The following is a 23,078-nucleotide window of genomic DNA, read 5'->3' on the forward strand; positions in this document are numbered from 1 at the left end:
TGCTCATCTTTGAAAAAAGAGAAAAAGAAAAAGATATGTATGTACTCTTCCATTACATATTTTAATATCTCTATGAGGAAAATCCATTACACTAGTCAGGTGGTTCTCAGAGTATGGTCCCCAGACCATCAGTATTAGCATGACCTCAGACCTGTAAGAAATATGAATTCTTGGGTCCCATCTCAGACTTAATGAATCAGAAGCTCTGCAGCTGGAGTCTAGGAGTCTAGCTAAACCACCTCTCTAGGGGATTCTGATAAGTTTGAGACCTACTGTTCCAGTCCTATTAGAAGTTATAGAAAACAGATGTTTACTATGCTTAAAATTTTCTCTGAAAATTAGAAGACAGATGAGGTTTTCCTTTCTCCATATTATAATAGCCAAGTTTATAGCGCTTCTCTCTTGTGTGATTAAAAAAACAAAACCTGTCAAATGTACATGTGTGCCTTCTGTGAAGCCCCACTACATTGTGTTTCTCCCCATTACTGTTCAATGAGAAAGAAAGAATTGTTTAGGTCATGTGTTACATCTCACAAGATTCTAAAACTGTTAACTAATAAGATGAAGCCATAACAATTACAGTTTTAGAGACACATCCGGTCCTTTAATAGGACAAGGAACAACTCAAGAGATTTTGGGAGTAATAGCAAAGATTTACAAAAAAAGAAATAAAAGCTAATTTTCTTTGGATGTCATCAAAACTCTCCAGAATAACACAATAAATGGGAAGACTGATTTCATATACTGTACATTCAATATATAATTCAAAACAAAATTACCTGTAGTGGGCCTGGAAAACAACTAAGAGTATGTGAAGCCCAATTATGAGGAGTAAAACTCATGATGGTCTGAAGTATGTCTTTACACCAAGTTCCCTGAATTGAATCAGAGCCTGTAAAAAAATCTAACACAAACAAATAAATGTAACCCAGATATAAAAGATCATGTCCATAATTCATAGATGATATCACAGAAAAAGTCACAAGTTTGTACAGTCAGAGAATTTCACTGCAGAGCATTCACACTTAACTAGTAATCACATCAGTAAATAATGAAAATAACTAGTGAAAAAAATATGAAAGACATTTGGTACCTTTTTTTTTTTAAGATTACAGAACATCAATGATGTAACAGTGATACAGGCCCACCACGGCTGCTCATTTAATTCACTCCTGACAGTGAGGTATTATCACTTTACTGAGCCAAGGAAATAGAACTGTTAAAGTATAGCAGATATCTTTTCTGGTGATTGAAACACCTATAGTCTATAATCCTCTAAATCAAAGAGGTTTATTTATGTAAAATAAGACAGTATACACAAATGTATTTGAGGTTGCTAAATTCAGTAACTATTTCTCTAAAATAGCCATTCTCAAAGTGTGGTCTGCAGACTTTGTGGGTCCCCAGTATCTTTCAAGAATTTGATGAGGTCAACACTAATAAAATAATAATAATAACAATACTAAGATACCATTGGCCTTTTTCCCATGTTGAAATGTGCACTGATGGTGCAAAAGCAATGGTTGGGTAACACTGCTGGCCGCTGGAATAAATCAAACAGTGGCACCAAATCATACTCGCAGCCACTGTAATCTTCACCACAGCATACTCTTAGCAGGAAAAAACTGCCAGTTTCACTTAAGACTACCTCTGATAAAACTGTAAAAAAGATTATGTCTCAGCCCTTAAGTACATCTGTTTGTAACATCTTGTGTGATAAAATGGAAGCATGCATAAGGCGTTCCAGCTACATATTAAAGTATGAAGGTTATCTTGAGGAAAAATACCTTGTGATTGAATATTGAGTCAAATTAGCTCTTTTGTCATGGAATCCCAATTTTACTTGAAAGAACATATAGTTTTTCAGATTTGGGCATTAGGCAGATATTTTTCTTGAAAATTAATAAAGGGAGCCTCTAACTTTAAGAAGAACAAATAACTGTATCTTTCACCAATGATAAAATTTGACCTTTCAAGCGAAAATCTGAATTTTGGAAAACTTGTATCCACTATCACAAGCCTAATAGCTTTCTAAAACTTAAAGACTTTTCCTAATGAAATTTGTAGCAAGGTTAAAAAATATAATTTTCTGATACTGTATAATGAAATGTGTCAACATTTATAAATCTACCTACATAATCCAGTAAATCAATGTTTTCCAAAAAACCAACCCATAAAGTTAAAATATGCATGAACACAAAATCCAGTAAATGTACAAAATAGATCATTGGATTATAATGTGACAGAGTACAGAGTTCCTGATAGGACTTTGGATTCTATATTGCAACGAAAATTTAAGAAATGACCAATTATTCAATTTTGCGTAACATTAAAGCAGATTCTTAATTAGCTAAAAAAGCTATTTGAAATACTCTTTCCCTTCCCAACCTCATATCTATGTGAAACCATAGTGTTTTCTTTTTTTTTACTTACTTCTTCTAAAATAACATCTATAATAGGTGGAATGTAAGAGAATTCAGCTATGTTCCTTTATACCAGACATTAAATTCAGCTATATTCCTTTACACCAAAAATTACACTATTTATGTTTACATGCAATAGGCTTTTTATTGTTATTTTAAAATGAGTCAGATCTTAAAAAGTCCTACTGTAATACCTAAAAAAGCAAATATCATAGATATGATCCATATAAACAGAAAATGTTTGAAATTTTAATCATTATTATTATTATTTTTGAGTATAATGTGGTCCCTGAGACTTTCAAAAAGCTCAGGAACCATGACTTTAAAATGATGTCAGACGACTAAAAACTGATGTTCAACCAAGTTAAAATGGTAGTACAGAAGAACTTGCTTTAATGACTGAAATGGTAACGATAACCAAACAACAACTGGTTTTTCTGGATACAAGTGAGGAGAATCTTCTCATATGTTACCCCCACCCCCCGGCCAGCAGTCAGGAGACACAGCACCCTCTGACACATCTGTTTCTGGGGCTGGTGGCTGCATGGTCACTGTACCTGTTACGTGAGTTGCTCTAGCTAAGGTCAGTATCAAGGCGCGGTTCAGTTCTTCGGATTCCGCTGAGAGCACTGTCTTGGGATCACTGAGGAAGCGTGTAAACTGCGGCTGTACTTCTGAGCTACCCAGTGCTGTTATAAGCCTGAGTGCAGTGCTCTCAACACTGCAAAGTGGGAGAACAAACACAATCATGAAGAAGTTAAGCTGCATATAAACTCAGAACTCTAGAATTAAATGTGATTCTAGGTTAATCACAATGGGGAAACACGCAAACTATAAATTTCTCTTCTTCTAGTAAAAGCAAACTCTTTTGTGTGAAAACAAGCTTTGCTTAACTTGTTTTTAAAAATCTGAGGTGTCAAATTTAATAGTAAAAATCATCCGGCATTTTTACCCATTTGAAAAAGACAGCGTGTAGCTTTAAGGACTAAAAAAAAAAAAAATCTCACTGGGATACACAGCGTTTCAAAAACGACATCTCAAAAAATTTGGAATATATTTTCAATTAGAGCAAAATCAAAATAACATGATACTTTAACCATAATCTAAATAAGCACTAAGTTAAAACACAATGTCAAAGTCGTGGAAGTACTTGTTCTCAGTCCAAATTCCCCAAGCAATGATTCAACTATCTTAGTAGGTTTCTATTTAAGAAGTTGAACTCTACTTTTTCTATACTGGAAATAAAACACTCCAGAAGCAGAGGAATTTTATGACAGTGAATGTTATAAGGTAATGGATTAAGTTGGCCATCTCAAACAAATTTTCTAACAAATCCAAGGAAAGACAGTCTCCAGTGAGCTCACCAGAGATGGAGCTGGTTCTGGTTTGTTTGTGCAACTGCAGCCAAAGTATGAAGATGACTTAGGAGCTGAACTCTGTAATGGGGCTGAATGTGGTGCATCCGGTAGCTGAACATCTCAAGAAGAGTGTGCAAGATACCCCAGGCGTGAGATTTAAAAACAGTTGGCAGAAGCTGACCTTGAAGAAGAAAATTTAAGACACCAATCAGTAAAAGCTATGAATTAAAAAATAATTAAAGAAAAGTCACATCGAGTAAAATCTATGCAAAGATTTTGATCATGAACACACACACATGCAAACACATAGATACACACATATATATCCCCAATTTTCTCCATAATTTGTACTTTAATTATAAGGAAGAGGACTTCCTTGGTGGCTTAGCTGGTAAAGAATCCGCCTGCAATGCAGGAGACCTGGGTTTGATCCCCTGGAGAAGGGAAGATCCCCTGGAGAAGGGGATGGCTACCCACTTCTGGCCTGGAGAATTCCATGGACTGTATAGGGGTCACAAAGAGTTGGACACAACTGAGCGACTTTCATTTTCACTTTGTAAGGAAGAAAATTCAGATTCTTATTGTAACACCAAGTTTGCATTTTTCTTTGGAATTTGAAAAATGATAGTCAAGTTCATCTGTGAAAGTAAAGAGTCAGGAAATGGGAAAAAATTGCTCTAGCCTTCCTCATGTCTTCATTTATTTTTATTTAGTTATCGTTTAAATTATTTTAATAAAGTTAATGTTCCCAACCTTTCAAAGCATGAGGATCATTTTTTAATATACAAATTATATCATAATCCATTCCTTTTTGCTAAGAAAGCTTAATTTGACTTTCAATTATCTGGAAAGAAGAGTAACCATGGTTAAAATGATACCGCATTGGTAAAAAATTAGAATTACTGCAAATCAGAAAAACACTTTCATATTAGAAAGTGTTTATTATTTAGAACTGCATAATAACTAACAGACATTATAATGCAGGAACTGAATTGTAATGCAATTGAATTGTTATTACATTGAATTGCACTGAATTGTAATGCAATGCAGGAACATGCCTTCCATATTGCCAGTCAGACCTGGAACTTACTGCTGTCCGGGGGCAAACCAGTAAGCCAGCCAAATGGGGTCATGGGTTTTTATGATTACAGACAGGTCTGTCCTGTCCTGTTTACTACATCCCAAGCACCTAGTACAACTGCATGCCCCACCCCCAACCCTCACTTTTTAACCACAACTTTTAAAAAATGTATCCCATTCCCTTGACCCTCTATGAGGGTCTTATCCCTCTTTTTTGCTCTATTTTTCTCTAAGATTTATTTATTTTATGTTTCAGTTACATATACTTTTTGTCATTTTCCTCATTAGCAGGTGATCTCTACGATGAGAGTGACTTCTGCACACTTCTATATTCCTAGAAACTAGAAAAGTGTATGTTGAATGAACAAAAAAGGTTAATGGTTATAAAACACAAGAAAGTCTTGTCTTACTGATAAATCCTTTGATGCCCAAAGATTCTATTTCCATATAGACCAGTAAACGGCTGTAAGTTTCCACTAGGGCTGGAGCCAAGGCCACACTGGACTTTGCATGAGCAAGTTTTATCACTCTGGTAGCAATGCTGTGGATAAGGCTGAGGAGAAACAACAACATAAAATAAAACAAAATAAAAATCCAGATTTTTAACATAAATACAGGGATTATTCTACTTATAGGGAACTTGGTATAAATCTGAACTTTCAGCTGAAATGAATCAGCTTTTTTTGGTCATTTAGGTTATGCAGGACATATGGTAGTGATGCATTGTATAACCTGAGACTGACTCTGGTTTCCATGTTGCTTTCAACCTGCATCAGGGTCTCTCTGTTCACCAAACAGCAAAATTTGGGTACAACTCATAATGGAATAAAGAAGCTGTGATACATATATACAATGGAATATTCCTCATCCATAAAAGGGAACACATTTGGGTCAGTTCTAATGAGGTGGATGAACCTAGAACCTATTATGCAGAGTCAAGTAAGTCAGAAAGAGAAAGACAAATATCGTAGTGTATATGTATGGAATCTAGAAAGATGGTACCGATGAATTGATTGGCAGGGTAGCAATGGAGAAAGAGACATAGAGAACAGACTTATGGACACAGGGCAGGGGAAGGAGAGAGTGAGATGTATGGAGAGGGTAACATGGAAACTTACATCACCATATGTAAAAGAGACAGCCAATGAGAATTTGCTGTATGACTCGGGGAATTCAAACAGGGACTCTGTATCAACTCAGAGGCGTAGGATGGGGAAGGAAATGGGAGGAAGGTTCAAGACAGAGGTGACATATGTATACCAATGGCTGATTCATGCTGATATTTGACAGAAAACAACAGAATTCTGTAAAGCAATTATCCTCTGATTTAAAAATAAATCTTTAAAAAAAATACTACGTTTGAATGGTTTTAGGCTGTTTTTCTTTCCCAAATATGTAACTAAAACCATTTAAGAAATTATTTTTTGTTACAGAACCACTTAACAAATAGCTGCAAAATCCAAATATTAATTAACAGGATTACCTATTAACATAAGGTATTAATAGGGCTATATTCAACTCCATCCATATGCCAGTAAAGTGCATGTATGATTCTAGCACATTTACCGTCTGAAAAACAGAGTGGCTTTTCTAGAACCAATGCTCTCCCCCCCTGCAGGCCCACACACACATTCTCTTTGACCTATGCAGTGTTTGAAGCTTGAGTCAATATTTAATGGTTGAAAGTCTACAAATAAAAATCTGGATTTCTAGCCCTTTACAAAAAACATTTAGAAGAACTAACTACATTAGTATGCAGTTTAACATAATGGAAATTAGCCCACATGGCAGTACTGTGAGTTGAGCCCCACACACTCCAGTCATTCACAATCCCTCTCTATACACAAGCTTCCTGGCACACTGTTACCTGACTTGCCTGCATGCAGCACCAGGCACCACTCAGTCACATCATCAGCTTAGCTCCTGGGGGCACTTGGGGCCTTTTCTGTCTTTTAGAAACCATAAATGTCAATTCTAAAAGCACCCCTATAGATACAGGCAATATGAGAAAGGTATTACAGGTTTTGCATCCCTGGATGCAGTAATACTATTTCTAGCAAATTATTTAATAAAAATGGAATTATGGGTAGGTGCAAAGACAGCCAAAAAGATAATCTTCATAGCCTTTTTTTATAACACTAAGACACTGCAAATAATTTCAGTATCCAACAATATGCAATATAGACCTAAAAAAAGACGTCTGTGTAGCAATTAAAACAGATGGTTCTGAAGAGCACTAGCCCTAAAAAGATGTTTAATTAAAAAATGAAAATAAACAGGTATTTAATAAAGTTGGATACAACTTAGCAACTAAACAACGAGAAAAAGGTGGCCATAAATAGTATTGTAGTTAAGAGCACATTTTGAAAAAAACCAAAAAAACCCCTATAAATTCATATATATACACACAGAAAAAGGACTCAGAATACATATATATAAATGTAATTTTACAATGCTTATTTTTCAAGGAGGGATTATAGCAATTATTTTCATTTTCTTTGGGCTTATATGTGTATTCTCAAATTCCTATAATAAACAATACCATTTTTGTTATAGAATAAACCTAAAGGTTTTTTAAAATATATCTGACCATCAAATATATACACCTAATCGTGAAATCATCTTTACTACACTGATATCAATTCCCTGACATAAAACCAAACAAATAAAAAGAATATACCTCATTTTGGCATGAACCGTCAGTGAATCCAGGAGGTTCATTGGTAAGGGCGTAATAGATCCTGAAGCCAAACAGCTCGTTCCAGGAAGTGGTATCCTCATAATTCCATTTCCATAAATAGTTTCCACCAGAGCTCCCATAGGTAATGTAAAACATTCTGAATTTGTAGAGTATGCATTACATAGCAGGGCGATCTTATAGTCATTCATTTGTAAACTCTTATTTCTAAGACTCTGCTGCAGGAACCTAAAATTTCAAGTTCCATTAAATAGAAAAAAATGAAAATAAATTCCAGAAAGGTAATCTGCATTGTTTTTTTTTTAAATAAAAGTTTAACTTCATGCAAGAGTTTGAGCAAGCTCTGGGAGATGGTAAAGGACAGGGAAGCCTGGCGGGCCGTTTGGGGTCACCAAGAGTTGCATGTGACTGAGCGACTGAACAAATATACTATCTTTATTCCTATAGATATCACAGTTTCTGCCAAATGAGTGCTGACACACAAAAGGTTTAAGAAGGATTTCAGAAAGAATGTTAGCAGTTAAAAGTGAACAATGAATGGTTATTTGTTAAATAGGTACCACATATACTGCACTAAGATTCAGATAATGAAGAAATAAGTCACAGATTCATGAACTAGGCTGCCATCTATTATCTACTTGCTTAAGTACATTTAAATGCCTTCATTACAGATGTCACTAAGGAAAAATGGTTAAGGGGTATCATACAATGAAAGTCAAATGAAATGTGAAATCTGACTACCCTAAAGTCTCCTATGAAGAGATCTGACAGTCTTTTTCAGAAGGTCTAGGTGGGAATTAACACCCTTGATGGAAGCCTAGTCCCATCTAAAAAAGTGTGTCCTTTTGGGTAATCACAGCTTTGGAAATGATATAAGGGAACATGCCAGCCAGATCAGTTCAGTCAATCCTGGCAGTCCAGGGAGTGAGTGATATCTTAATCAGGATCAAATCTAAGATATTCTGAAACATTTTTACATATTTTTGGAAATTAAGTATTTTAACTAAGATAAAATACATAAAAGCAAAAATAGATCTGAAAATTAAAAAAAATATATATATATATCCCCATACATATAAACAGGATTGGTTAATCTTCTAATTGCTTTCTGCCTCAGGTATTGATTAGGTTCTCTTAGTTATAATGTACACATTAAATATTTATCCTTATCTCCAGTGGATGTTGGAAGATTTTCATACATCATATAAATACTGAGACAATTATCATTAGCCTTCAACCCACTATTAAGTTAAAAAAATGAACTGTCAAGCTACAAACAACTTACTCATGGTGAAGCTTTAGGGAGTGAGGTATTGGAATCTGTAGTTTGGAGTTGTCATTTTGGGCTTTTCTGTTGAGGTGAATCCAAATGCAGGTCATGGCAAAGGCATGAGTTGACTGGGGTTTGTTAATGTCAGGAACTGGGATAAACTAAAAAAGAACAATTTGCATATCTTAAGAGTAGAATGAACTAATTATATATATTATAGTAATCCATTTCTGCTATACTTTTTAAAATATCCTGTATTAATTTAGCTCCAGTCATCCTTTGTTCAATAATACAAATCAGAAGATCTAATAGCTATCAAATATTGAAACAAAAGATTGCTTTTACTTTCCAAGAAAATAAGAGAAATTCACAGGTGCTTAGTCAAGCTTTTCCCATTGACACAGAGCATTTACAATCATTAAATTTTTATTCTTTAAAATTTAAACACATCATATGAAAAAATTAATTGCATCATTATTTTACTGTGATAAATATGAATAGAGAATTTCTAAGAGTCACATGTATGCTTTTCAACAACATGTAAGAGATAAGCAATCTAAATGAGCAGCATCAGACATACTGTAAATTGATGGTGAAATGACACAGATGTCTGGAATTCGCTTTAGAATTATCCAGCATTAGGAAAAACAAGATGAGAAGGAAAGATGAAATAAGAATATTTCTTGGTGATGGGTACAGATGAGTTTCTTTTTTTAATTTACTCTACATTTTTGGTGCATTTTAAAATTTCCATAATAAAATATTCCTAAAAAATGGCAATCATCAATACATACCATATTTCAAACATCTTATATAATAAGCACTAGTGTGACATTGGAGAAGGAAATGGCAACCCACTCCAGTATTCTTGCTTGGAAAATTCCGTGGATGAAGGAACCTCATGGGGTCACAAAGAGTCAGACATGACAGCGACTTTACTAGTGTGACATACTCAATTAGCAAACAACCAAAAAAAAAAAAAATTAACAGATACTGATGTTATTTGGTCCTTAAATGTGTATATATTAAAACAGTTTCACGCTCTTAAAAAATTGTAAACCTTTTTAAAATATAGAGAAAGAGTTTGCTATACTAGATGTTCGACTGTGATCTGACTGTGATTAAAGATAAACTTCAGAAACAATCTAGTTAAATTTCTTCATTTTACATAGAAATGAACTAATGTCAGGAGAGACTGAATGTCCATCCCATGGTTACAGCTATTACAAAAACTGGGAAAAGAACCATGTTTCCATTTTTCAAGTTCAGTGCTCTTTTCACAAAATTACACTAACATTCTTAAACATAAACTAGACATAATTCTAATCACACTAGCCAAACTTACTTCTTTTTCTGGGTACAGAAGGTCAAAGAGCTTCATGACAGGAAGAAAATCAGCTAGCGCATTTTTCTGAATACTTCCAGAGATGAATTGCAAGAGAACCCACATAAGATGATCTCTGCCTTTAATCAGTCCTCGCCCTGCCAACTGTAAAAGGTATTTAAATGCACATCTACAGTCAAAGAAACAGATATATAAAGTTTAAAGAAAAGAAAAAAAGAGAGAGAAATCTTGTTCTTAGAAAGTTAGCATCTAACTTTGGCATTTATTGATTACTTTGTCTCTACTCGAGGCACACCCAGCAAAGCTTTTAAAATTAATATTGCTTCTCCCTGATCTCCAAAACAACTATGCTTATCAAAAATGAAATGTTTTAGACATAAAGTCGAGTATGTGTGCAAGAGAATCAAGTTTAATATGGGAATATTACTAAAAATACTGCATCAAAAACACAAGGAGTCTGGGGTGGGAGCTGGGAGGGAGGTTCACGAGGGAGGAAACATATGTACACCTATGGCTGCTTCATGTTGATATATGGCAGAAACCAACACAACATTGCAAAGCAATCATCCTCCAATTAAAAATAGATAAATTAAAAAAAAAATACCAGAGTTTGTTATTATTTTAACAAAAAGGTTAAATTTATTTTTAACTCTTCAAGGACTGGTTATCAAAAATACTTTTCCTGGTATTTTCCTATAGATTGTAACAGAAACCAGTGGTGGTGATAGGGGTGGTAAGTACGTGGTGGTCAAAAGGATTTTAACAACTCTTATGAAAAATTTCCCCAAGATAATCCAGGCTATCAAGATGTTACAGACACAACAACACTTATTTTATTCCCACTCCCACTCAATGCGGATAAAGCCCTATGCCTAAAGCCAACCCTTCCCACACACTTGCTCTTCCACTCGTATTCTCTATTTTGGATTCACTGTCCTCCTCTTTCATTCACTGCCAAAGCAGAAACCAGCGAGTGATCCTTGATTCCTGTTACTCTCTTTGTCACCTATTGCCGTCAAGTCCTATTAATATACTTCCCAGCCTACCTGGTTCCTGGCTCCTCCTCTTTTCTGGTTTAGGCCCTCAGCCTCTCTCACCCAGACCACTGCAAAAGCTCCCTTACTAGTTTCTTGGCCTCTGATTTTGGCTTCATTCATCTCTACATCACTGTCTTCCCATATGTGACGCTTAGCAGTAATTTTTCCAGCTTGTATCTGATGATGTCTTTCCGTTCCTCATTTACTTCCCAAAGTAAATTTAAATCCTTAGAACAAACACAGGGGCATATAAAGGTCTCCATGTCTGATCTTACTTTCCTGCTTTCTTCATCTCACCAACACTTTCCCTTCTATGGTTTTCTTTCATGTTTTCACACATTTCTGCCTCTTTCTAAACGATCATTTTATTGCCATGGAAACACTTTCCTATCTTTTTCCCCTTGGCAAATTTCTACTTGTCTTTCAACTAACAGTTTCAAGCCCCCTTTGATAAAGCCATTCTTGGGTGTCTTTAACACGGACTTTTCTCTTTCATTTCTATTGCAAGGTAACATGCTTCCATTATTATTATAATCCAATTGTTTATACCTACATCTTCTCACCAGTAAGGAGCTCTTTGAGGGTACTACATTAGTGCCTTTTCATTTTGTATCTCCTGGTCCTGGCACTGTAAATACGTGCAATAAATAACTGAATCAAGTTTTTACAGTGACAAGAAAGTGAAAAGTGAAGAAACCATAAAAGCACTGAACAGAAGAGAGATCAGAGCTCAGAACTTCTGCTCACTAGATACGCCCGTCTAAAATATACTAATCAACAGGTGAAGTGGCTCTGAAAAAGGGTGTGTACTTACCTTCTGATGAAGAGAAAGGACCATATGTGGGAAACTTGCAAACTGGAAAAGCACAAAGAAAATGAGCTGACTCGAGAGATGCTGCCAGAGGAGTTGGCTTGTTCCCCCATCGTCAAACTTCTCCTCGGTCTCAGATCGCTCCATGGCATAAACCACCAGATCCACCAACTGGTCCTCCAGCACAGGGCAGCGCTGCTTGTGCTGTAGGGCAGAGATTAAATACAGTATTCCAAAAGCCTCCCAGTTAGTTTCAGAAGTTACCAGTTAATGGGTATTCATTGTAACAAAGAGGCCAAGAAGCATGGAATGAAGTTGAACTTAGAAAGTTAAGGCTAGGTTTAGTCCATTAAAGCTGCATCACGTTATAATATCACAGAGGATGAGATTCATAAAAAATTAGTTTTCAGGTCTCACCTAAAACAGGCTTCCTATTAACTTTTGACTTTTACTCCAGACATCATTGTTCCAGAATGACAGAGGGAACTACACAGTAGAAAATTCTATTATTTATTTCTTGAACAAAGATCATTTTAAAGATATACGAAATGGTGATAACAGTATTAATTTTGCAATCTAATTCAAAATATGAAAACCCTGGATTTCCAGGAATCACATATTATGACAAGAGAGTGAACAAAGCAATGTGTGATCTATTTACTTAAAAGTAGTCACACTGGTTTATATTAGCTCTAAATACAGAGGTATATCTAAATATTCAATGTCTGTTTTTCAATGTGTGGTACTTATTTGATACTGAAATGGAAACTTCCTCCATTATAAAAAAAAAGGAGACCTCAAAGTTAAAGCTATGTTCTTCCCTCTTAGAAGTCAAACATTATGCAGCTTTAATTTTAAATTAGATTATTTTAAAATCTAAAACAAGAAAAAGAATTGAGTTTAAACACTAAAAATGAAAATGCAACTTCCCTTTCTAGAGGCAAAAAGGTTTATGCTTTTTAAAGTGATTCAAAAGCTTTTATCAAAAGAAATGTTAAGCCATATTTTAAGCCATTTTCATATTTTAATAAAATATGTTATATGACTTAATAGCCAGGCAGTTGGAAGCCTTACTAATGAATACAATACTAATATAGATGCATTCCCTATAAACTTTAGATTAGTCTTTTGCCATGAAAAAGGGATATGATTTCTTTAAATTTAGGGGAAAAATGCAAAATGGGGACGAATTTGGAAAAAAACAAAACATAATGAATAGCATCCCCTCTTTTGCATGCTTTCTGCCAGCTCCAAACTTGTAAAGCTCCAATATAGCTGCACTTCCTTAAAGCATGCAAATAAAACAAACATCTATCCAAAACAGTAAGCATCAATGGTTGTTTCATAATTTTTCCAAAAACACAATGCCATGATCACAGTTCAACCACATTACAGTTTTACGAAGAGCAATATTAACACCACCAGTTGGGACTACAGTACTTTTCCTCCAAATGTAATTATCATTATGAAGCAGAGCAAAGTGCAACAGACAACACTACAAACTATTTCTTAAATCAGCATGCAAAACTACTGTGTACAGGGCTTGAAATTCACTAGTTCTGCCAACCACCAACAACCTAAGAAATGTGTCAGACAACACAAATTTAGAGTGAGATCATTCAAAGTATACAAGAGTCAGAAAAATTTGTGAAAAGAAGTAAAGCCAGGATTTCCAGTAGGAATTTGTCGTTAGTGATGGGAATTTGGCTCTAGTTTGGAAACTAACCAATTTGTCATCTACTCCTCCACCCATGACAATCTTCCATCAGTCTGCTTCAGGAAAAAAGAATAAACTAAACAAAGTTGGTTTTTAGCACCTGGGTCATTTTTTTGAGTTTTCCATGTTACTACTAGCTATTTGTTTTAAAGAACTGAATTTTAACTACATATTTTTAGAAGTGCAGTGATTTATGGTCAAAGAGCTCATGATTCAGAGGAAAACCAAAAATACCAAGATTTTGGCAAATTAAGAAACTAGGAAATTTATAGTCAAAGCTGACAATCATTCAATATGTATTAAGACTCAAGACTACCCCCAAATTTTCTGCTAATAGTTAAATCAGTCAGGTATATCTAGGGCAGCAAATGTAGTTACATAGTCTGAGGGTAGAAGAACATCTGTCAAAATTAACTCTGTATTTCCCAGGTGTTTTTGGTTAAATCCAAGGATAGTTCTCAAACTAAGCTTAGGGATAGCTTAAACCTATGTTCCTCTTTTACTTGCCAATTTTAATAATACCAAAAAAAGAGAGAGAGAGAGAGAAGTATGGATTATAAAATGAGCTGTGCTGCCAACTACTTTAGAGTACGTGTTTAGTTTTCAACTGCTAAAAGATAAGTTCATTAAAATTAAGACTCTCTACCACATAAATTATTTTATAAAGTGGAACAAATCTGTAAATCAGTTTAATGATTTAATTATCAATCAATAGACTGGTAGCCAATGGATGCTATGTCTATGATTATTCACAAGCTGCTGAAAGCTTTCATAAATTTAAGCCTTCAAGATGTAGGTATATAAGTTGAATTAGCTGACATCATACATATATGAATGTTTAGTTAAAGCCTCTTTTTAGCAGTAAGAATCTAAATTTAGCATTTTAATTTCTGCATAATGGTCAAACTGTATTGGAAACTTATTTTAGATTTTCAATCTGAAAATCAGGCACAAGGCATTAATGGAAACATGAATATTAATCCCCACCCATGCCCTTGATTTTTTTCCCACCACTATTTAAAATGGCAAATGATAATGCCTTCAGTCTTAGTAACCATATCCTATATTAAGTGGCCCCTGATATTTCCATGTAATGGTTTTGGTACTGCTTATGTGGTACAATTTTAACATATTATAATTAGGTGTGTGCATTCTAAGTTGCTTCAGTTGTGTCCAACTCTTTGAGACCCCATGGACTGTAGCCCACGAGGCTCCTCTGTCCACGGGATTCTCTAGTCAAGAATATTGTAGTGGGTTGCCATACCCTCTTCCAGGGAATCTTCCCAACCCAAGGATCGAACCTGTGTTTCTTGTCTCCTGTGCTGGCAGGTGGGTTCTTTGGAAGCCCATGCACTTAGGTAGGCATTGGTTAAGTTAAAAACCATTATTTCAGAGATAGAAATTAATTTTAAAGCAGTATTTATTCAGGACAACTTGGGAAGAAAAATCCCTTTGTATTTCATTTATCATATTCTCTACCAACCAGAACGGGAGTCCCCTGCCAGTTAATACCACTTTCAATGGTGCCTTTTAAGGATAAACTGAATGATCAGTCTAGTACTTCACTATCTTGGCATAGTCAGAGTTCATACACCACCACATCTAAGAGCTTGAGGAATGAATCTGTTTTGTAATGCTCTTTTTCAGTAGAAGGAATACAAACTGTTGTGCAAACACACAAAACAGGATTCTTCCACTGTGAACACTCAACCCTACTGGTCACAGAACTGGGCTATTTATGACCTTCTGATGCAACCAATTTTAGGATAAAGTACCATAGCCCAATTCCTACTGGAAAATACAATATGGACAGCTCTTAAAAGGTTTCAAAGCTTTAAGTAAATTATTACATTGCTAGAGAAAGGATAAGAAAGTATAGTGCTGGATATACTTTTGTAATGATAAAAGATGTGATAACTTGTTAAGTTTTAATCATATGCTTCTTATACAATGTGCTCTCATTTTCCACCCTAGGTGGAAAAATAATAGGTGGTAAAATAATATGTCAATTACAAATCCACTCACTACAGTGTTTTCTACCAAAACAATTACTGATGAATTGTGAACTTTTGACAATGTTTACACTACAGTGGGATCAATACTAATAATGTTCTGTCAGCATTTCCATTATAAACTTTATTTTTTATGGATTTATGTCTTAGTCATAAACTTTTTTTAGGTTGAAACTTGTTATTAAAAGGATCAGATCAGAAATACCCTTCTCTAAATTTCATCAATTTCTCGTTTGAGAAGAGCTGCCCTCCAAAAGCAAAAAGTTAAGGATGGCTAAGGATATCTGGGGGGCGGGATTCAAATGACCATGGGTATGTTTATTCACCAAACTGCAAAAAAACTGAGTCAAGTATGCCTTAAAGTTCATTGCAAAAATTAGGTTTAAGACATAGCATGAAAGCATTCTTTCAAGGTTAACTGAATACTTACCTCTAACTCAAGTGAAAGCTCATCAGAGTTAATGACTTGGTGTCTAAGATGTTACATTGACAGGTTATACGAGGTAACTGTCAGATACTGTGGTGTGAAGCAGTTTCAGTTTCACATGAACAAAGGCTTGTCCAAACAAGGAGACTTGGTAAATTTTTCAGAAGAAAAAACTTAAAATAATAAAAGAGATACTGCTACTAGGGTGAGGTTTGGCATGCAAAGTTTCAACACTGAGCAAGTTTTATGGCCAAGCTATATGTCCTTAAAAATAGGGCTTTATAAATGGAAGCACTGGCACAACCTTCACTATAGTATTGCAAACAGCAACGCTATTTTATATAACTTGGACAAGAACATCTTATTAAAATCAAAAAGCTGGTCTATTTTAATATGCTGGGCTCAAAAATTTTTAACAAAAATAATTAGAATCACTATTTTGCTTAAAATCTCAAAGGTGAAAAGTCCTGGAACAGACTTGGGAATGTATAAGAGTTCGTTTTATAAAGTCTGGCCATTTCGTGTTCCTCCTGCCACAGGTGGGCTTCCACTGAGAGGTGCTCACTCCAGGAGGGGGTCACTTCCGGCAAAGACTGACAAAGAAGGGTGTTTGTCAAGCAGGTGTGGGGTCACCTAAGAGTGTGACATTTCTTAGTCAATCTCCACGTTTCCAAAAAAACTTCCCCATGTAACGCTTACCACTCCAACTTGTAAAAGTAACATATCTCTGTTAAACTGTTTTTTTTCTCTTTTTTTGTTTTGTTTTTAATTTGTTTTGTTTTTAGGCAAAGCAAGGCAGGTATTTTTATTGATGTTGTTGTTTATGTTTTAATTATCTGGAAAGATAAAGGCCACCACAAATCTTTCCATCTCTGAAAATTCCACCAGGCTAGCTTTAGCCCTAAAGTAGGAAAAACAGCAAAATGGAGTGGGAAGGAAAAACAACTCATCAAAAAGTGACAGGCTTTATCAAATGCCAGGTGTTGTCTCTTGATTTAAAAAAAAAAAAAAAAAGAATATTAAAAAAATAAAAAACAAACAAACACCAAAAACCAAAACCAAAAACAATCCACCAAAAACAACTCTCATATCCCAAGAAGAAATTCATTTTAGTGGCCTTGGTCTCAGCATGGTCCTGCCAATTTCAAGCCCCGACCATACATATATTCTCTAAATGGAATCAGTGGCTACAAAGCGGCCAGCGTATCGTTAGTCACAATACAACAGTAAGGTTGTGAACATACCTGAGCAATGTTCAAGGTCTAGAGCATTGGAGGATGGGCAGGACAAGACAGGACAGAACAAAAATAAAGGAAGAAAAAAAGAAAAGACAAAACAGTGACTATGAGGCCAGCCTCAAGGAACCCAGAGTCAGCACAAACCCGCCCACATGTTAAACCACCAAAAACATACACCAAAAAGAAAAAAAAAAAACCAGCAATTGAGGCCATGCTGAAGATACCAAGGGTTATAAAAACAGACACCCAAACAAAAAAAAAAGTCAAAAATTATGGTTAAGTCATGTGTAGGTTTCTCTGGCAAAAGGTATACTTGAAACTGGCCTTATAGAAAAAAAAGCAATGCAAAATAAACCAACTTTTAAAATATCTCCTTTTTAATTTAAACATTCTTAAAGCAATATATAAATGATAGAAACAATATAATACTTAATAAACCATATATTAAAAAAAAATCATCAAATAGTTCTTAACTGTTTTGCTCAGTTAGCTATAGCAAAGAAAAGAGAAAAGAATAGTGCAGATTCTATGCAGAATTTACTAGGTTTCCAGCACAGTACAGTACCTGCTTATTTAAACCTAGCATATTGCAGACCATATCCCTGGAATAAGGCTGCTCCAAAACATATCTCAACAAAGCAGTCTGTGGTTCAAACAGATCCTTTAAAGAAAATAAAGAAAATCATTGCTTCAAGATCAGAGTTAATGTTCATTCAAAAAATTTGAAATTGGGATTAAAAAAATCCTCTAAAGGCTCTTGTTACCTTCACACAGTAGGCAGTATCTAGTGGGAAAAAATCAAAGGATTTTAGTGTTTACAATTAGTCTGCTCCCACCCTTCATTTGATAAATGATGTAACTGAGTTGAAGGGACTTGCTCATGGTCATAGAGAAAACCTTAGGAACGGCTTCGGCCACAGTCATGTCAAAGTCTTAAGCATCACTGTAAGGAAAGGATTTTCTGCCCAGAAATCTAATCAAAGAGGAAAGGAGGCCGTTTCTAACCATTCTTCTGTGAGTATAAATGTAAACATCATTTCCATCCAGATTCGGGAGGACAAATGACTTGACAGCACAGGGATTTACAGTGTAGATTATTCCGAATCAGATTATCTGAGTTCAAATCCTGACCATACTGCTTGCTAAAGTTAACACCCCACTCTGTGTCTCAGTTTCATCACCTGGATAACGGAAATATTAAGATGATAGTTAAGAATAAAAGTTGTTATGAAGTAAAGTTCTTAAAACTGTGCCTGGCATATAGGAAGTACACAATAAGTTTATCTGTTTTTATTACTGATATGATTGTAAATTCCATTTAGTTTATCACTTTTTCATCTTTCAAAGTTTTGCTGACTAATATCCCAAAGAGCTGTGAATTATCACCTTAGTTGTACTATTTTACCCTCCTTCACTTTGGGATAAGTTTCCCAATCACTCTCTACATCATTTTTGACATGAAACATTTACAGAAAACTATTCGGCCCTCCCTATAACCTGCTCTGTCATTCCCTCCAAACCCCAAGATAGTAAGACAAATCTGCCATATGTGTTTCATCATAGCTTTATGTCTATATCTCATATTTCATATTATGGATATATGTGGATTTTTCTCCTTGAGAAATTTCTACTCTACTTTTGTCCTTCCCCACCTCTCCCCTTCTGAAAAAAATACAACCAATAAGGAGGCTCACTCTTCAAGTTTTAGGGACACTGCAAATTCATGTTCGGTCCTTGCTTTGTAAAGGAAGAGTGAATTTAAAAATTCAATTTTCTAACACCAAGTACTTTGCCAGAAGTGGACCGCTGGAACATTAACACCTGCAATATCACAAACAACAGGCTAAACTTGGATCCTGAAATCATATGACAAAAACCATAGTTTATGGTTATAAACTATCTTTCATTGAATACTTACTTTTTCAGTCTATGAAGAGACAATTTAGCATTACACAATATATAATCTTGGATGAAGACTGATGGATCAAAAGCATCATTATATTGAACAACATACCTTATCATATGGCAAAAGGCCTTTCAAAGGAAAACGGAGAGTTGCAGGGTCCAATTTCCATGAATTACAAATGGCTCCTGAATTATTTACAACTGGTAGAAGGCTGCAACGGCCTGTAGGTATTACAAAAAATGCTTTCTAAATAAATGTGAACATAGCAATGCCTAGTCCTTCATTCACTCTACAAATAGTTAATGACTATCATGTTGAACCAGGCACTGGTTAAAAATATATTTTAATTAGCTAGAAGTCTGGGAATTTTCTTTGAATATTTTTAGCCCAGCTGGTTAAAGACCAATTTGTACAAACTCACAGATTTTGCATTTGTCCAGGGACAGAGTTCAGCAAGCTACAAGCCATGAACCAAATCCACCTGCTCTCGTTAAGTTTTACTGGAACGCTATTCCTTTTGCTCTCTAATGGCAGAGTTGAGTAGCTGTAAGAATGCATAGCCCACAATGCCAAAATATCTGTCGTGTCACCATTTATAGAAAAAGTTTACAGACCTTTAATCTCAGGTCAAACTAAGTAACTTTAAACAGGATGTTCCTAGAGGCCTTAGAAGTAGTATATGACCATTAGTCAGTTCATGTATCCAAATGCCTGATAAATACTGTCACTGGGATGTCCTGCAGGCACCTTAAGTTCAATATAACATAAACTAAATTCATCCTCACTCTTCTCAAATCTGCACCACTTTCCATAATTCATCAAATGATGTTAATATCCTCTCAGTTATGAAAGCTAAAAGCCTAAGAATTATCAGTCTAGTGTCCTTTTCATTTCTTTTTTGTATTTCCAGTGCCCAGAATAGCACTTGACTCACAGAAAGTGCTAAAACTTGGTCACTGATTAAATAAGGGTCTATAATCCCAGGCTGTTCTGAGGCTACCATGATTTCTATAAGTAATTCAGGAACATACATATGAGAACTGTAAAAACTGTAAATCATGTGATTATTTTTAAAAGGAAATTCAGAGACTTTAATAAACATGAAACAAGTGGAAAACAAAATAAATTATATACAGAGCAAAGGTGTGGCCTGGAATGGGCTGGGAGTCAGACAATGTGGTGTACTAAAGTCAGAGAGACAGATCTACTGAGACTTCTGGGTGCCTGGGGAGTAGAGTTTTATCTATAGAGTATAAAAGCTCCTAGGTTATACTAAAATGGCAAGTCACCACGACGTGTATAAGATTTCATCCGTCAACTTGGTTCAGTAGTCAGCTCACTAAAAAATATTTAAAACATTTTAAATTATAATCCTACCACAAATGGAGTTTATCCTTGCTGTTGGCCTGAAGGTATCCACAAAGTCTGATACCAGGTTTCCAAGTAACTAAAACAAAATAAAATGAAAACAAGTAAGTAGAAAAATAAAATCAAGATGCTCTGAATATGAGAATCATTTACATAAAATGAGATAATATATAAAGATTTAGTACAATTCCTGGCACATAAAACTACTCAAAGTTAGTCCTCTTTCACTTCCTCCTAAACAATTACTTACCAGTACATTTATCCCTGAATTAAGCCAGGTCATACCACCATGTCCTTAGCTATTTGATGAAGCTGTGTGTATTTTACGAAATGATATATATAAACTATCTCAACAGGACAGCAGAGAAATGAAAGAAATGCATCATAAAAAAAAATATCACATATTATCTAAGGATCAAGTGACCATTAAAAAATAAGCACACAAAAAATCAATTAATATAATAATTTTTAATACAAATTTCTATTTAAAAATTTAACAAAACATCAAATTTACCCAATGTGGAAGTTTTCCCTCAGGATATAGTTTCCTGATCTCTGTGACTGCAAAATATGCTGGTAGTAAACAAGCATTTCTTTCCAAGATATATGCTATAACCTAGGGGAAAAAAAAGGGGGCTATGTTATTATTTTGAATAGTCCCACAGATGTGCCCTTTAAATCCAACAACAATGATATTTAAAAAGTAGAGATATTATTTCATGCATTCAGTTGGCTTAAATATAGCATAAGAATTCATTTAAATGTGAATATCTAAAAATGAAGATTAATACAATGATTGCTGATAGTAAATAACAGACCAGATTCCTGATAGTAAGTAACATTGAACACGCATTAGATATTGGTAGACTTCCCTGTTGGATCAGGTGGTAAAGAATCCACCTGAAATGCAGGAGACCAAAGTTCGATCCCTGGGTCGGGAAGATTCCCTAGAGAAGAGAATGGTAACCCACTCCAGTATTCTTGCCTAGAGAATCCTATGGACAGGGGAGCCTGGCAGGTTATAGTCCATAGGGTCACAAAGAGTCAGAAACGACTGAGTGACTAACACCAACTGGAAGGCAACACACTAAACAATTCCTGCAACATTAGGTACAAAGCACAAAGATCTTTAAAGTGGCCCATAGGACAACATCTTATAATGGTTGTAGATATAATAATATCAATATTGTTGTTTTCATAATTAAAAACTATGAATTAAAATGTAAAATTTCCTTTTGAAATACAGTGGAAGTGAAATAATACCTTTAAAATATGATTTTTGTAGAAGTAAAGAAATGGAACATTTTATAAACTACTGTAAATTTTAAAAGCATGGAACTATAAAACTAGACATCTTTAGGAGATGATCAATGAATTGCAGGCAAGTTTAAATTACCTCTCTTGCTGCCAGAAGCTGCTGTACAACAGCTGAGCTCACTGTATTGGGAATTGTCAAGATTTTCTCCAAAATCACTTTTAAGAGATCTCGAACACCCTGATACAACAAAAAGTCATAGATTAAATTTTTTTAAAGTCCTGGGTGCTGGTTAAAATGGCTAAAGCTTTCAAGATTATATACTTAGAAAAATATGTAACCCTCAAAGTCACACTTTTAATTTTTCTGAACCAAAGCTAACATTCAAACCCCTAACATTAACCCAAGAGAAGTGTCATGTTCCAAAGCAGAATTCTATCTAAAGAATGGCTTGCCATATGAATGAACAAAGGAAGTCACTTATAGATAAAAATTAAACTTTTCACATTCTGTTCAGCTTTATAACATTAGAAAAGTTTCTATTATTATGAGGGACCAAAAAGTTTAATTTGAGCTTAACAGACAAAAATACATTTGGAAGAACTTGAAAATACTCTGAAAAACATGGACAATAAATATTCAACTTTTTGGCAGACAACCTTTTCTGCATCTTCCTTTTGGTATATATTCTAACTTCATTCCCTCTTTCTCATCATCCATCACATATTTTAACCCCTCAAACTTAGCCAATAAGGCTATTCTGCTAACTGGTCATCTATTCAAATCTATTACCAGTTGCATTATTTCAAAGCAGAATCCAATACACAGGGAAGACATTTCATTCCATAGTATAAACTATGTGATCAGTCTTGTAAAAGACAGAACATATACATGAAAGAAACAATTATGAAGCACCATACAAATAAGGTGCTTATTTGTACAAAACTACATATTAACCTGCTAAGGAAAGTGAAGTATTAGAACTAATTTTGTATGAAATCATGACTCTGGCCAATAATTATCAGTTAAACCATTTGAGATCAGTGAAAATACAGATATAATGCACAGGGTCAGGTATCCGTGAGTCTTTCAAGAGACAATAACCAAAGTGGCTTGAATGACGCAGAAGCTTC

At 34.9% G+C, this 23,078-nt stretch overlaps 1 protein-coding gene across 4 annotated transcripts in view; it reads right to left on the reverse strand.

The window, feature by feature from the left end:
* MED23 (mediator complex subunit 23) overlaps nt 1-23,078 on the reverse strand; it is a 51,669-nt gene that overhangs the window by 22,792 nt on the left and 5,799 nt on the right. For 2 of the 4 annotated variants that reach the window (XM_069598402.1, XM_069598401.1), the window contains exons 6-19: nt 22,087-22,185; nt 21,205-21,306; nt 20,700-20,769; nt 19,431-19,543; nt 17,982-18,077; nt 17,423-17,440; nt 12,026-12,226; nt 10,175-10,318; nt 8,845-8,990; nt 7,542-7,787; nt 5,272-5,414; nt 3,788-3,962; nt 2,981-3,144; nt 780-904 (exon numbers count right to left, since the gene is read on the reverse strand). In XM_069598402.1, coding sequence (XP_069454503.1) covers nt 780-904; nt 2,981-3,144; nt 3,788-3,962; nt 5,272-5,414; nt 7,542-7,787; nt 8,845-8,990; nt 10,175-10,318; nt 12,026-12,226; nt 17,423-17,440; nt 17,982-18,077; nt 19,431-19,543; nt 20,700-20,769; nt 21,205-21,306; nt 22,087-22,185 — 1,842 coding nt within the window. The remainder of the gene's footprint in view (nt 1-779; nt 905-2,980; nt 3,145-3,787; nt 3,963-5,271; nt 5,415-7,541; nt 7,788-8,844; nt 8,991-10,174; nt 10,319-12,025; nt 12,227-17,422; nt 17,441-17,981; nt 18,078-19,430; nt 19,544-20,699; nt 20,770-21,204; nt 21,307-22,086; nt 22,186-23,078) is intronic. The other 2 variants (XM_069598404.1, XM_069598403.1) reach the window with 1 other exon arrangement.

The sequence above is a fragment of the Ovis canadensis genome, chromosome 8 (assembly GCF_042477335.2).
Source record: "Ovis canadensis isolate MfBH-ARS-UI-01 breed Bighorn chromosome 8, ARS-UI_OviCan_v2, whole genome shotgun sequence".
Taxonomy (NCBI): domain Eukaryota; kingdom Metazoa; phylum Chordata; class Mammalia; order Artiodactyla; family Bovidae; genus Ovis; species Ovis canadensis.